The sequence below is a fragment of the Ambystoma mexicanum genome, chromosome 5p, assembly GCF_040938575.1.
Source record: "Ambystoma mexicanum isolate Mex_15411 chromosome 5p, UKY_AmexF1_1, whole genome shotgun sequence".
Lineage (NCBI taxonomy): Eukaryota > Metazoa > Chordata > Amphibia > Caudata > Ambystomatidae > Ambystoma > Ambystoma mexicanum.
Genome location: NC_090930.1, coordinates 1,344,313,886 through 1,344,331,099, shown reverse-complemented (window position 1 = coordinate 1,344,331,099; position 17,214 = coordinate 1,344,313,886). Strand labels below are relative to the sequence as shown.

Here is a 17,214-nt window from a genome sequence, read left to right as displayed (position 1 = left end):
TAACCTAGAAACAGGCTCTAGCAGCCCCTTGAATGACCAGACAGCACCTAACTTCCCTTACCCAAAACATAGATATCATCTAAAAACCCCTTAGTACCGCCATAGCAACACTAACTATTCCTAACCAGGCCCTATACAGCACCTAAATAAACCTTAAATCAACAACAACACCTCGCTGCCCAACCGACCACCAACAGCACCTGACTGTCCCTAAAAACACCCAAACAGCACCACACTGCCTGATGGACAGCACCTCACTGCCCCCTCTACACCCAGGCAGCACCTCACTGCCCCTAAAACAACCCACAACACCTCACTATCCCCAAAACACCAGCAGCTCCTCACTGCCCCCGAAAATGACCAGACAGCACCTTCCTGCCCCTAAAACAACCAGCAACCAGACAGCACCTCACTGTCCCCAGAAATGACCCAGACAGCACCTCACTGTCCCAAACACACCAATTGCACCCCACAGTCCCTTAAAACACCAGGCTGCACCTCAATAACCTAAAGCCAACACAACACCTCGCTACCCCACCTACCAGCATGTGGACAGCATCAAAAAAACACCTCACTATCCCTACAAGCACTAGACAGCACCTGACTGCCCCTAAAACAACCAGACTGCATCTGACAGTCCCAACAACACCAGACAGCTCCAACTGCCCCTACAACAACCGGACAGCACCTCACTGCCCCTAAAACAACCAAACAGCACCTGACTGTCCCTAACACACCAGAACACAACCAGACCGCACCTCACAATCCCAACAAACACCACCTCAGTGCCCTTAAACCACCAAAACACACCAGGAACCAACCAGACAGCACCACACTGTCCCTAAAAAACAAAAACAAACAGCACCTAACTGCCTGATGGACAGCACCTCACTGCCCCCAAAAATGACCCAGACAGCACCTCACTATTACAAAAACCCCCGACAGCACCTAACAGTCCCTACAACAACCAGACAGCACCTCACTACCCCTGACAACAACCAAACAGCACCTCACTGCCCACTAGACATCACCTCACTGTCCCCAGAAATGACCCAGACAGCACCTCACTGTCCCAAACACACCAACTGCACCCCACAGTCCCTTAAAACCCAGGCTGCACCTCAATAACCTAAAGCCAACACAACACCTCGCTACCCCACCTACCAGCATGTGGACAGCACCTCACTGCCCCTAAACAACCAAACAGCACCTCACTGCCCCTAAAACAACCAAACAGCACCTGACTGTCCCTAAAACACCAAACAACGCCTAACTGCCTAATGGACAGCACCTCACTGCCCCCAACAATGACCCAGACAGCACCTCACTGCCCCTAAAACAACCAAACAGCACCTGACTGTCCCTAACCCACCAGGAACACAACCAGACCGCACCTCACGGTCCCAACAAACACCACCTCAGTGCCCTAAAACCCCCAAAACACACCAGGAACCAACCAGACAGCACCTCACTGCCCCCAAGGTGACCTAGGTAACACCTGACTGCCCGCTAAGTGGCACCTGACTGCCCACTAGACAGCACCTCACTGCCCCCCCTAAAATAGCCAGACAGCACGCCACTGCCGCACAAGAGCGACAACCCTCACTGCCCACTAGACAGCACCACACTGCCCCCAAAATTGACACGGACAGCACCTCACTGCCCGCTAAACAGCACCCCACTGTCCCCAAAAACAACCAAACTCACTACCCCTACAAAGACCAGACAGCTCCTCACTGTCCTTGACCGCACCTAACTACCTTTTAAATAACCAGGCAACCCCTCCCTACCACTTTAAATACCCAGGCAGTACCTCACTACCCCTTAAAAACCCTGAGTGGCACCTCACTACTACTTTAAATTCATTCCAGGCAGCACCTCCCTACCACAAAATTTTCCAGGCAGCACCTCACTGCCCCTAAACACCAGCATCATCCACACATAACCAAGGGATATGCCCCTACAAACAACAACCCAAAAGACGTAATGGCGCCAAAGTTCTTGTCCCGTAGTGGCACCACAGTACTTGCACCACCCCCAAAATGTCCATGAATTGCTCACATAAAAGCAAATCCTGTGTACCCTAATCCCAGCATGTGCAAGAAGTGAAAGCACCTCACTGCCCCTAAAGGTACTGGCATAATCCACATATAACCAAGGGTAATGCCCCTACAAACACGACAAACAAAAACAGCAGGACAACATGTAACACCCACAGTAAGTAGTAACCAGATCAAGTCCATGGCGCTTAAAACCCTGCGCCAACCCCAACATGTCCCTGAAATGCAAAACTCTAAATGCAAATCCTTGGCGCTAAAGTCCCTGCGCCAATCCCAAAATATCATATAATGCAAGAAAATAATTGCAAAAGTTATTGACCTGGCGCCAAAAAAAAATCCCTGCACCCATCAGCATACCCATGAAGTGCAGGAAAAATAAAAGCAAAAATTGACATGGCGCAAAAATTTCTGTGCCAACCCCACACCCCCATGTCCACTTCCACCCACCTGGAAGAAAACATTGTACACATTACAAACTTTGCCAACGAACTCCACCCACAAGTCCATAGATAAAAGCCCATGGAAAATGTCCTAAACAGCAGGCCACGACATAAACACAACAGCAGTACATTAGATCACAGGCCTTACACTGCTAACATCAACCCAGGACCCAAACCACACTGTACTAAACCCAGAGGCCACCACAAAAACACAAACAGCATAAGCATTAAAACCGGCCTCCCCAATCACATACCTCTACTCAGTGACTTGTCAGATCCTTCATCACGTCACTTGTCCCCCACTGATCCGGATCCAGCGCTCTCTTCCTTGCCATCCTTCTTGACACATCACCTGCTAATGGCATGTTCCGACCCCCAACACACACTTTGTATACGCCCAGAATTTCGGTACCGGCCACCGCACTTGCCACCACCTCCAAGAGTAAACTTCTTGTCGCAGATGTATCCTCCGCGCTCTCCCAAGATGAAAAGATTTCCATCCTGCAGTCCAATACACACGACACACTGGCTCTGTTCCTGCCAACGGCCGCGCACAGCTGCTCCCCTTGGTGGACGCAGGGGCAACCATCACCAGCAAGACAGTCACAAACAACGTCGCGTTCCCAGGGGACGTTGCGTTCCAAGAAGTTGTTGCGCTCCAACTGGGCCTGCTGTAATGCCAGTCCTCCGCCCACTGATGCTGGTCCAGCCCTTGCCGACGTCACCCTATCGGCACCCGACATCCTGAGGAAAATAAATCTCTGAAGCATTTCCAGATCCTCTGCGTCCCCTGATGGCCGCGCACCACAGCGCCACCTAGCGTTTACAGGGGGAGTTAACACCCTGCACCCTGATGAAACCAATTCCAAAACATACGACCTCCGTAATGCCAGTCCTCCGCCCACTGATGCTGGCCCCGCCCTTGCCGACGTCATCCTATCGGCACCCGACATCCTGAGGAAAATAAATCTCTGAAGCATTTCCAGGTGCTCTGCGTCCCCTGATGGCCGCGCACCACAGCGCCACCTAGCGTTTGCAGGGGAAGTTAACACCCTGACGAAACCAATTCCAAAACATACGACCTCCGGCTCCGGACCAAGGACCCTGCAGTCCAACGGCTGCAACCTCTGGCCACCTCGATCTGGGCCTCCTGCCAGTAGGCTCCACAGCAACCCCTTCAGGCTAAATCAAAAGCCAATACTGCTGGACATACCCGGAGGTCTAACAGCGCCACCAGCTGCACCTCCTCCACTGTCACAGCTGTTACGAGCCACCCGAAACCTTCAATGCCCCAGCACTTGCACATCTCCAGCCCGCAGGACACCTCTGCTTCAGCTGGACCCCGACCTGGACCTCCACTGCACCGCCCGGCCTGCAGCTCCTCGTTACTGGATGGATGTCAACCTGGAAGGCAGCGCTTCTCCCCAGCTGCCCCTTCCCAGCAGCACCGATCCCATCCTCGTCGCCAGTGACATAAACTAGGCCTCCTTCACCAATCAGGAACATTAGAAGGTAAGTAGTTTACATGTAGGTTTTATTCTCTTAGTTAGGAAGTAGAGAAAGCACTGGGACATCCATCTGGTCCAGTATCTTAGGTCTAACTGCCCTCAGTAGAACGTTGCAATCAAACCTACACCAACATTCCACCTAGAGTCCCAGTGACATCCCCACACCAACATTCCACCTAGAATGTCAGTGACATCCCCGCCCTTCACCACAACACTAATAGCCATAATCAATCCCACACAGATTATGACATAATGTCCTGATATCTTGGGCTTTGCTATCATACTTGAAATGAGCCATGTATCTAAGAAAGGGGCTATCTATGTAATTGCCCAGAAATTCTCAGCCTTCTAGTAAATAGAGCGCAGGAGTCATGTCTCCAATGAACTGGAGCCCTTAGTGGCTTTGAAGGCACCTGTGTCATTAATTAAATCCACCTGATCCAATAATACTGCGTCTATATGGAGGTATCTTACTGGCTGAATTATGCATTGGAATTTATGAACCTTCTTTCTCTTTTTATGTGATTTTATCGAAGTTGTATTGTGATTAGGGTTTATGTTTGGGAAATATATTTTATGTATGGATGAGCAGAATCTTATCGTATTATGTATTGTGCTATTGTATTTTGTGTGTGTTTGATGGATCATTCTGATTCGAATACACATTTTTGACTGACTGACTGATAAAAAGTGGGAATACTCTAAAAAACGCTGTGTTCTAACCCAGGGCAGCACGAGGACGTAACAAAAAGTGGTTGGCTGGTGTATGACAGCAAGGGAGGGCGGAGGGTAGTGTCATAAAAATAAACAAACCTCAAAGTTGCAGGAGCAAGGCAAAATCCACAACAACAAATCCAATCCAAAATTCACGGGCAATCCAAGGAACAATGCAAAGTTTACAGTCCCTGAAAAGGTCCAGAAAGTTCTAATTATACTTTTTTTACTTCTTATTTTTATTTTCTCTGTTTTATTAGTTTCATGGTGCAATAGAACAGTTACAAAGAACATGACCATATCTTCACATTTACGAACAGTAGTCGCAAGCATGAGTATTGCTTTCCTTTACTCGCCAATCCCTGGTCCAAAGCCTCCCCTTCGTTTGTTTCACCTTCTATCAACTTCGCATTTTCGAAATTGACTGTAACCTCAATAATCAACAGAGCATTATGCAGACCATACAATGCATATCCCGGCTTAGAGGCCAAACCGTCTTCCTCAACTCCCCTCCCTCTATTCTCCGTCCTCCCCCTTGCAGGCTCCCATTAGTCCTGCGGTTCGACCTTTATAAGTTCTCCATTCTCAATGTATTTCCTCGCCTTGATCAGGGCGGCTTCAGATTCGATATTGATGTCAAATCATTAAGCATTTGTTTCCAGTCCATCCCTGCCCCCTCCTCCTACTCCCCCTGCATCTGTGTTTTCAATACAGACATCTCTGCAAATCCCCTTCTCGGTACATCTCCAACCCATGGTTGTCCGGTCCCGTGGGATGTTACCAGGATATTGTGATGCGCCGTTTGGCTAGTATTAATAAAAACTGGGCCATCTTTCTCTTAGTTTTATCCCTTTTCTCGTTCCCGGCAGCAGCTCCAGCAAGCAAAGAGTTGGCATACACCCATACACCCCTCGCAACAACGCATTGATCTTGTCCATCACTGTACTCCTGAATGCCATGATCACTGCGCAACCGCACACCATGTGCCAATAACCTGTTGAATGTTCTCCACATCTAGGACACCCCCACTCTGTTGCCTGGGGAAACTTGTATCGTTCACCAAGGTCCACAATTTGCCATTGAACCCCAGGGGGAAGTCAGGGCTGTACAACCTCCTACCCTGCGAGTTCTGTCTGTATCTGTTCCACAATTTCCTCAGAACCGCATATATGTTCTCCCACCCCACCGATCCTATAGGCTCCCATAGTAACTGAATTCCCTGTCGATGCGTCAGGAGTTTTCCCAGCAACAGCCTCACTTCCTCCTCCCGTGAATCGTCCCACCTTCCAACCACCTGCAGCTGTGCTGCCATAAAATATAGCTTGTGTGGTCTCCAGAGCATCCCCAAGAATACCCCTCATCTCCCAGTACCCCACAGCAACTCGCCTATCTTACTGTCCAACATCCTAAAAAATACTTTTTTAATTTGGTATGGAATGTTAACAAAGTAATATAATAATCAGGGATGGATCACCATACTGCACATGGCCACCCTTCCCATCAGGGATATTGGCAAGGTATTCCAAAAAGTCAATTGCACCTCCCACGCCTACCAATGCCCTGTCTGTGTGGTGTTCAAATGTCTGCTGTTTCTCATGGAAGATCTGCACTCCAAGGTAGCGGAATGACTCACAATCCCACTTAATGCCCCAATCTGGGAGTGCACCCTTCTCGTTCTTCCGAAGGGACGCTAGAGGGAACATAACAGACTTGTCTGTGTTTATGCAGTATCCTGATAGCTTCCGGTACTGCCCCAGCACTTCTAGTAAGATCGGCACTTTTACCAGGGGGTTACCCACATACAATAGGGCATCATCTGCATAGAGCGAGAATCTGTGCCGAATACCCTGACTCTCGATCCCCGTTTCCTGCATCCGGCATACACTTCTGAAATAACAAGCCAATGGCTCCAATGCCATAGCAAAGAGGAGTGGCTATACCGGGCAACCCTGCCTCATCTCCCTCTCCAGCCTCCAGCATTGCGAAACCCACCACCCCGTTTTCACCCTGGCCATGGGATCTCTATACATCAATTGGATCCATCGCCTCATCCTAGTGCCCAGACCAAATGCCTCCAGTATTTTAAATAACCATGTCTGCTGCACCAAGTCAAAGACAATAAGGCCATCTCCCCCTTTCCTTGCGTGCATGCTCCATTACATAGTGCAGTCTCCTCAGGTTCATGGAGGTATTTCTGCCCCCCACAAACCTGCATTGGTCCGGGTGTATCAGGCACGGGACTAACCTGGATAACCTGCTTGCTAAGATCTTCCCCAGTATCCTTGCTTCCAGGTTTATCAGGGAAATTGGTCTGTAGGAATCACAGTGGTACAGATCTTTTTCCCTCTTCAATATAACCGTGATGAGGGCTTCCCTCATGGACTCTGGAGGCACCCCTGCTGCATCAAACACCTTTTTCAGTTGGGCAACTAGCAGCTCCGCATGGGTATGGTAAGATTCAACCAGGAATCCATCGATCCCCGGGGACTTATTCCTCTGCATGAAGCGTATGGCTGCCAAAATTTCCCCCCATCAAAGGGTGCCTCCAGCCCCTCATTCTGCTCCCCCAACACATGCGGCAATCGCACTTCACGTAATACATATGTTGCTTCCTCCTCCACATACAAGCCCTTGCTGCGATACAGGGATTGATAATATTCTTGAATTACCCTATTAATCTCTTCCTTCGAAGCCACCAGGATGCCTCCAGTGTCATAGATCTGCGTGATGGCAGTTCGGAGCACCACCCTTCTAATTAACCACGCCAGTAGGTGACCCACCTTATCCCCGCCCCGTGTACCCATACAGTGTACCGTTCCCTGTTATATTGGAGTAGCGCCTCCTGCAAGTCTTGATGTCTCTGCAACGCCCCACCTAGTTCCTCCCCTACCCAGTGTCCACCAGTTTGCTTTGCTTCTAGGTGCTTAACATTCAGCTGTACCTTTTTCAAGGAATCGGTGAGGTTTATGCATGCTCCCACCATCTTAGAATTACATGCCCCTTTCAATGGGGCTCATTATAAGTTTGCTGTTCCATAAACAACAGCACCATTGTTTCCAGACCGACAAACTACAAGGCTGCCTGCCTGAGCCGCTGTGCCTGACAGCGGCCACGGTAGGCAGACTTGTCACAGGAGCACTGGTACCGTTGTTAACAGTGCTGGTGCTCCGTGTCCCCATTCCAATAGATTCCCATTGGACTATATGGGAATGGGGATTAACAAAATTGCCAGTGCCTGACTTCCCGGCCTCTGGACTTGGAATGGCCCGGTGGCACTGAATAGACAGGCGCCAGTAATTCATTCCGAGATCGGCGGCAACCCGCCGGTATGATATGATATGGCATTTATAACACGCCTATTCACAAGTGTTTCAAGGTAGCACCGGCAGGGTTACCGGCAGACTTGGATTGAGGCCCAATGTCACCTTGAAGGCATCCCACATCACCCCCACGTCCTTCACAGACCCCTCATTGACCTCAAAGAACCAAACTATTTCCTCTTGCACCGCCTCCCTAAAGGGTGTCTCCTCCAGCGCCTCCACTTTTTCGCCACAATGGTATAGGTGGGTGTCTTCTCGACCATCTGTATTCTGTGACCAACGGTGCATGATCCGACAATATCCACCCCAGGTATTCTGTTTAAAAAGAGTATCCCCGTTCCTCCCCATGAGATCCCAGCAAAAACTCTACCAGGTCCAAGTCCCGTACAACCCCCTGCAGCGAGTCAGAAGACCCCGACTTTATCGGGTCAGGCGTCCCTGATCCATCTCGAACGTATTCCAGCCAGCAATTAAAATCCCCTCCCCAGATGTACATCCCCATCTTATCTCCCCCTACATTCTCCCTCACTGACCTGAAGTATGTCTTGGTGTCTGCATTTGATGCTTAGGAATTCACCAGACAGAAGGGCTGTCCCTTCAGTGCCCCACGCAGTATCAACGTTCTGCCCTCTGAGTCCACCCACGTGTTCGTGATGTGTGTCGGGGTATCCTCTCTATATAGGTCAAGACTTCCCTCGCAATAAGAGGAGTATGCAGACCCATTTACTCTACCTCTCCACTTACGACAAAGCTCTGTCAAATCTGGGCCTAGCAAGTGCGTCTTCTGTAGCAGCGCTATCTGTATCTCATTCTGCTTCAGAAATGCCGCCATTTTAACCCTCTTTACCCTTTTCGCCAGCCTTCAAACATTCCAGGTTCCTAACTTAATTGCTGTAACACCCAGTCTTTGCCGTGTCCATGTATCAACCCATCCTTCTTCCTACATCGTTCCCACCCAGCCCATGCTGTGTATATCACAATCAACCTCAAAACAACTGCACCATAAACAAATCAGTAAACTTGTTTAAGTTGTAACCTCCCAGCTACCTTCCCATACCCTACCCTACCTCCCTCTCCCACTTCCTTTCCCATGCTCCTCCAGCAACCTCCTCCCTCCATTCCCCCTGCCGTAATCTTGTTGTTAAGCAATCTTTACTCCCTTCCTACCACCCCCTCTTCCCCTATATTATTGTTGCTAACCCCTTCATCTCGTTGCAAATCCAGCAGGACCGCATTGCAGTTTCCAATCTCACCCCCTCCCCTTAGTAACTTCCCCAAATTACATGCGCTGCAGAAACTTTCCTCACTCCACCACAGCTGGAACTTGCTGCTAGTCGTTCTTAAAGTCCTTGATAGAACCATCCAGTCCACCTGTCCCTATACCAACTATGTTCCTGGACTGGTGAAACTGGTGGTCAAGGGTGTGGTCTCACTTCGGCACAGCCCCCCAAACATTTGCACTCCAACCTCCCTCCCAATGATGCAGTTCATGCTCCAAAAGCAGTCCACCGCCTTCCATTTCTGTCACCTGTGTGTGAACTACCCCTTGGGTTTTTCCGGTCGTCCTTGTGAGACCTCTCCATCTCTGCGAACTTCCGAGCTTCCTTCTGCGGCTTTCTTAGACTACAGCCATGACACAGGAGCACGAAGATGCGGCAGAGCGAGACGCTGTCAGGAGGACTGAAGCGTCTCTATGGAGTCAAACACTGAAGGACTCCTCTAGAAACTGGCTAAGCAGAAGCCCAGCAGAAGGAAGAGGGCAGACCATGCAATCCGAAGTGGGTGCGATAATTGCAGAGATCCAGAGGCTGCTGTGTCCTGCCGCAGCAGAGCCAAAGGGCGCGGAAGGCATGAGCAAACCAAACTCGGACCCCAGGACAGCCCAGAGCTCCCCAGGAAGATCACTGTAGGTACGGGAACACACAGACTGGCTGGTGGAGACACAGGTTGGTTTTTGGAAGTACATGAAAGTATCAGAGGAACAAATCATACGAGCTGGGGGAGCAAAAGTCCCACTTGCATAAAGAGAAACTCTGAGAGCCATAAAGGGGAGGAATTCACAGTTAGGGGTTATCATCAAGCCCGTAGCTTTTCAAAAGAGAAACAAGAAGAAGTTCCATATCTTCCTCTTCGTGGCAGTACCTGGCAGGAGAGTTAACCAGGTCTGCCAGATCGTCACAGTGAAGAGATACAGGTCTGGGACCCGCACGCACAAGAGAAATGGAATATAACTAATCTTCTTCGTCGCAGTAGTTTTAATTAGGTCTGCCAAATCAAAGCCATCGAGAAATACGGGCCTGGGACAGCCACCCACAGGAGAAGAGAAGTACAAATCCTTTTCCTTGTGGCAGTACTTGACAGGAATGTGAACCAAGTCTGCTGAAGTCTGGAGACAGGGAATCCTTGGTCTGGGACCCTCAAGCTGAAAGACTGAAAGTGTTGAATTGTGAAACTAAAGTGAAAGAGAGGCCAGAGGAAGGGAGTCATTCCCCCTGGTGGTGTTGATCTGTGCAACCAAGTGAAAAGAGACCAGGAGAAGGGAGTAATTCCCCCTAGTTGTATCGAACTCTGAAGTCAAGATACCAGGAGAAGGCAATAATTCTCCTTGTAACCAAGGCCACGGGAAGGGACTTGTTCTCCTGGTAACCAAAGGTGAAAAGACTTTCTAATACAAAGTGTTCAAAGATAAGCAGTGTGCCTGCCAAAGAGATGGGCTGGAACTTTGTCTTTTGTGTTGGAGGACAATTCTGACCAGGGGAAGGGAGTTAGTCCCCCTGGTTAAGAACTTGCATCCAGAACTGTGCCACCCAGTCCAGGAGAAGAGAGTCGTTCTCCTGGACCAAGAACATTGATGCAACGTTCTAGTTTAAGTTATAAACGTAAGGGACAGAATTAGAGATTTTCACACAAGACGGTGGACTCTTTAATTTGCAAGGGCATTCTGACAGACCCCTTTAGGATTTTAGTTGAGGCAGGGAAAACCCTCATAGAAGTAGGGAAAGTTAGGTTTTCTCTTCATTTTCTTGGTGAATAGATCTATATTAACCACCATGCCACCTGTGTGTCAGTCTCCTCCTTCTACACCCTTACAACAGCAAGCGAGACATTATCAAAAAATGAGTCCAGTAGTTTGTCAGGGGACCTGATCCCTTGCACATTTCCTGGTTGGGAGGTATTTAAATCCCTACAACTCACTTATCTGAAGTGCACAAAGTAGATAGTATTGTACTAATGTGTACCTTGTGGGCAAGGGTCTTTTCTAGAACAGTTCCCATTTTTTTTAAGTGTCATGGAACTGAACCTAAAGAACTCATATACATGTGTTTTCATGACTACCTAACTCTATAATAAAGAGTAAATATTTGTCAGTGTATACTGTTTGGGTTATTTTGTTGTGTTCTTGGGTGAAACTAACTACCTGAATACCTACTACCCATGTCATCACCTAAGAGTAAAGCTCAACTGCTCGTTATGTTACACTAAGAGAGTTTGGAAGATATTGATATTCACTGTGCATATACTGCATGTTTGGTCTTCTATAACTACTCACCAGACGACTTTGGTAAAACATCCCTAACAATTAGTTCAATTACTATTTCTTCTGCAATGCTGAAGCTGTTGTGCTTCATGGTGCTCCCCTTCCAGTCTCCCCAGCGGCATATGTCTGCTCCTTATTGGTCACTGTGGCTAATGAAACTGAGAAAATCCTTTCCATAGGTCTTTGATTGTCCGAGCCGTACGTCTGTAATGAGAGTACTGTATAGTGTGTATTGATTAGATTGACCATTTCCTCATGGGAATTCTAATTGATTGCTGGTACCCCCTGCACTTTTCCTATGCATCATTTCAATTAATATTTTGTTCTTATGCCTAATAAAATGTACTTTAAAGGCAAGTTCAGCCTTCAACACTGTACAGTAGACCGACCTTAATCCAATTCCAGCGTAATCTGCAAACTGTAATAAGGGGGATGTTAGGGTATATTTGGTATATGATTTTCATTGGTGTTCTGGCATACCTACCTGGTGGCATATTGTGCTAAAAACATGAATGAACCACCTGCCCGCTTGGAGCTGACCTACAACTACCAATACATTCCACATCGGTGACTCTATACCTCTCTTATTGCCACTATGTCTATGGTGTATATGATGTAGCATCCTACTGATAAATTGTTAATTGAGTAGATCCCTTTACTTTTAACAACGTCAGTCAGGAGTGTTTTCTTTTTTTTTCAAAGTTATATTTTTATGAAATCTCGATGGACCATAGACAGCTTTACAGTCATGTGAGTAAAGCAACATCGGTATAGCATCAAAATCTCCTTTTCAATGTAACAACCAGCCCCTCCCCCCGTATACAACTGAAAGAGAAGAAGGAAGATGGGAAAAAGGGTAACCACACTAACAGTTCAATGTTCTTGCAGCAGAAACAAGAGCCATTGGTTATCGATCAATGAGTCTGTGTCAACCCAGTCCGCACACAGAAGGATAGGGTGAAACAGGACCAGCCAATGCCAATCTCATATCCCTCAGATCAGTTCAGGGAGAGGAGCTTCCTAAATTGCAGCCAGAAATTCCAGTGTCATTTGTCCCGGATGAAATCCAGGAAGGGGGAGCAGATCCTGGAAAATGTGGGTAGCAAAGAGTGTTCTCTTTTTAAAGAAAATATACATTTGATATTTGTGGATGTTTTGAAGTTTTTGTTCTGAATATTGAAGCAAAAAGAAATGAGCATTATTTCCTTCTGTAGGTAATTGCGGCTGCCAAAGTGGGATTCAGAGCTGTTGGCTATGAGTTGAACCCCTGGCTAGTCTGGTACTCCAGATATCGTGCATGGAGAGAAGGGGTCCATCATATGGCCACATTTCACATTTCCGATCTCTGGAAGGTATGTAGGTGTCTGTGCCTAAGTATTGTGATTGCTGAAATATGCTGGTATTACTTCTTTCTAATAGTTCAAAATGGTGCCATTTTGACTCGCTTTCTGAATTTTAGCTACCCACCACATACAAGCCAATGAGCCTGCAGACATGATATTCCTTCACTGATTGTGCTCTAGCTGCGTATTTACCAGGATCCCTGATTATATTACTTATTGGATTTGTTATAGATGTACTGCTAATTAAATTGTCTCTAGAATTTGGCAGCTTGGATGGGTAGGCAACATCGTAGGGGGGTGATGCTAATTAAATTGTCTCTAGGAGTTAGCAGCTTGGATGGGTAGGCAACATCGTAAGGGGGTTAACAGCTGGGTTGTAATGCCTTTGCTAAAATGCCAGAAATTCTATACTACTCGGAGAGTGGGCGGCAAGAAGTTACATTCTTGCTGCCCTCTAATAAAGAAACATTTGGAGGAACAGTGGTATGTCTGTAAACACGATGCAAGATGTGATTGGTTTAACAGAGTGGCACGACAAGGGGCCATATCCGAAATTTGGTGCATAGGTAATTTTATTTCCTAGCTGTTTTGCTCTGATTGCCTCACTCCTTCTGTTTCACCTATGAATTTTCCTTGCTCCATTTGCCCTGTGGCTGCCCATATCACAAGGCCATTTTTCCTGATTGACGGGAAGCTTCACTGCGTAGAGATGTACTGTATGTTTTGTGTGTTATGAGGCAATAATAGACATCACTATTCACTTATGGTTCAACAAAGCTTTATTTTGATAACCATGGTTAAATAAACGCCTAAACGGTGCAATGGGAAACTCTACAACTACAGGGGGAGTTCTGAATAAAAATGTGGTATGATGGCTTAAACGAAATGGTGATTATTTAGAGCTCCTGGTGTTTACCTTGTGAAAAACATGAAATGTCCGAAACCAATTCGAATAAGTCCTCGCCTATTAAAGGGACACTCTGCTTCTAATAAAGAAAAGTTCCAAAGAATTGTCCAACAGAAAAGTCTTCAACCTAACCTTTATTAAACCAAAGCTCCTTGGCTACCATAAACTAATACATTTACAAGGATATGGTCAAAGCAAACGGTTCACAGTCCTACCCTTCAAGTTAATCCCTAATTTACTATAACAAATAATTTTGTATCTCTTGGTTTCATCAGGGTTTGCCACAGACCATTCCTGGACCATGGATTTCAGAATTCACAACAGGTCTTTCCTGGATCTTGGCTTCAGGAATCACTACAGTTCCCTCCTGGAGCATGGCTTGGCTTGGAAACTCGAGCAATGAAGCAGAAATGGGTTAGGACACCAGCATTAGCAAGCACCCCGACGAGGGGAGCAAGCCAATCAGGTGGCTAGGAACGCGTGCTGAAACCGGTGATCTCAGCCCGTGTTCCAAGCTGCCAGACTGCCGGTTCCCCCTGCCACAATCTTCCCCCATCATCTATCCCCTTTTTATTTAACACTCCCACCACCCACTTAACTAATTTCGGCATCGGCGAGGGCCGCCGTCGCTCATTCCTCTCTGCTCCCGATAACTGTCATGTAACGGGAAGAGGGGCTTCCCTTTCCATGGCAGCCATCTTTGAACATTCTTGTCGTTCCATGAGTAGGACGCTGCAAGGTGCCCTGTTCTCAGAAAAAATACTTTCAATACGCCTTGGCCCAGCCCATTGGATGGGTGCTAATGATGTTAACCACCCGTTCCAAAGACTGGAACAGACGGTAACGTCCCAGTGCCCTCGTTATAGGCCCGAGCAAAGCTGCCGGGCCGTTACCACCTGTTCCAGCCCTTGGAACGGGTGCTTAATGCCACATTGTATCCCAGTCCCAACATTCTGGCCCCTGAGACAAAAATCTCTTTTTATATAGTTTTTCAAAATTAGCTTCATATAGAAAAGTTAGTATGATACATTTGAGTCTCTTGCATTAACAATGAACTTCCTTACAGGACATTGTGGAAATGTGGCTTCATAGGACTATCTGACCTCGATGTAATACTGCTCGGCCACTGTGATGCTGGAAATGCATCGGAGGGACAGGGCCTCCCTATCCTTGTCCTTTACTGCTTATTATCGTGTGTTCTGTCGTGTTTTCCGCGCAGGAGTTCATGTGGGACTCCCTTATGGCACCCATGGGTAGGGGTACAACCCTGTGCCCCTAGTGTATGTTTTTGGGGACCTGTGTGTGACCCACAGAGCAGGGTACGGGTTGGTGGCAGCGCCGTGCTGAAATGACTGGTGCCCTGAGTGTCGTCCATTTAGGGTTGCCCATGCCCTGTCATTGGAATCGGTAGATTCCGGGTAGAGACAAAATGGCCCCCATTGCCTCTTGCCTTCCATCACCTGTTACCTTGATCTTCCCGAAGTCCCGGGAAGCCCTGACTCTGTCCCTTCCCACTGACTGGCTGTTGGGTGGAAGTTCCATATATGGTAGTGTGGGGAAGTGCCGACCAGACTGGCTGGAGCTTTCTCAAAGACCGTATGTTGTGGGTACGCCTGTGGGTGGGACCTGAGTGAATGGAGTGTGTGACGAATACGCATTCTATGTTGTGGGTGTCTAGCATCTGGTGGTTGGCACAATGACTGAGACAGCCCTGCCCGAAACCGGTATGAATGCAGTTTGGAATGTTGAATGGCTCGATACTTGTCCCAATACACATAACTTGTTGCGAGTGTCTGGAGAGAAGTGAATGGCCTGAATGCACCGTGTGCCTGATTGGCTGCCTGCCTGCATGAATGCCCTTAGTTGTGATTGGATGCTTGAGTATGACCCAGCGGAATGAATGGGAGATCAACAGTATATCTGGGAACCTCTCACTGCTAGGAATCGTGTTCAGAAGCTGAAGTCCACTACGATGAGTAACTGGAGTAACTGAAGCTTGATCTTGAAGCCCTGCTGGACGAGAAGAATTGCTGTTGCTCTCCTTCACAATCTGAAAGATGCTGTGCCTCCAAGAACTGACCCAGAGAGGACCTGGTAAGGCGCCCTCTCCCCGAGCTGCGAGGGACCATCGTGCACAGCTGATCTTTGCCTAAGCTCCCTGGTAGACAGACCTTTGACAGGCTGCCTACACGATACAGGGACTGCTGCGGAACTCCAAGGAGAAGCGCTCGGACTGTTGTCCGCCACTGTCGACGACCGCCGTCACCGACTGGAGCCGCCGTGCTCCCATTTGCCTAAGAACTTTCGAATCCAAGGACGCTCTTGTCCGCATCGTCACCGCTGTATCCTGCTGGAGAAGGCCTGACCGTCGATGCGCCAAGGACCCTTCACCGGTGGGTTTCCCGCCACCCAAAGACCACAAAGACGCCGACGACTCGACGCCCTTGCTGGGCCACAGTTCTTCCAACTCTTTGTGGTCCAGAACTATCGACACCGAGGTGCCCTTGCAGGACGTTTACGCTTCCCCGTCAACGAGCACCGCTAGGAACGATGCGGCCACTTCACCATCGTAGCTCGACCTGTGACTCCTGCCTGAAAGGGAGGACACTCAAGAAGGGCCGTCGATTCCCCTACAAGGTGTTAGGGAGAATTCTCTGTAAAGGCTAATTTCCCAAACCTAGTGAGTCCCCCAGCAGCTTTGCTGCATTTTTGGGGTTTATTTCTTTCTCTCCTGCTAAGAGTGAGACTTTTTTTCTCCCACTCTTAGACATGATTTGAGGTGTTCCTTTGACTTTGTATGTGTTTTATGGGCTATTGGGTCCTTTACCCCATAGGGCTTCATGTGTTTTTGGTATGTGGGTTACACAGCACCCTCTGTGCAGTAACCCAGGGGTGTCGTAGCGACACCCAAACATAGACTCCATACCCTGGGACTGACTACTGTCTCCCAGGGCATGTAAAGTCACCATTGGCTTTACTAGTCTTAAATTGTGAACAGAACCAGTACAAATCATAATATTGTGGACATACTGGTCGGGGCAATTCGATTGCCCTGGGGTCTGTTGTTCGAGGGGGCACTGTCCAATCCCCCCCGACCGAGTTTTGGCTGGTGGCAGTGGATACTACTTTTTATGTTCGACCGCGAATATATTCCTATGGGATTTTCCCATTGTTCGAGGCTACCACTTTTTAATATAGCCTCGAACATACCGCCGGTTTATTAAATTAATATAAATTCACCCGTTGGTATTTTTTGCCGAAACTTTGTTCCAAAATGGCGTTTGTGTTCGCTTCTGTGACTCCAACCCAAGTCGAGCCCTTTGTTCCACTTTTTGGCGGGCTTCTCCACAGAAGACTCCAAAAGTGGTGCCACACTGTCTGGGT

The 17,214-nt window shown here is 48.1% G+C and overlaps 1 protein-coding gene across 1 annotated transcript in view; it reads left to right on the top strand.

Moving 5' to 3' along the window:
- The window catches only part of ATPSCKMT (ATP synthase c subunit lysine N-methyltransferase), a 594,428-nt gene that overhangs the window by 247,953 nt on the left and 329,261 nt on the right, over positions 1-17,214 (top strand). Inside the window, exon 3 of the mRNA XM_069613731.1 lies at positions 12,795-12,932. Within this exon, the coding sequence (XP_069469832.1) occupies positions 12,795-12,932 (138 nt within the window). The remainder of the gene's footprint in view (positions 1-12,794; positions 12,933-17,214) is intronic.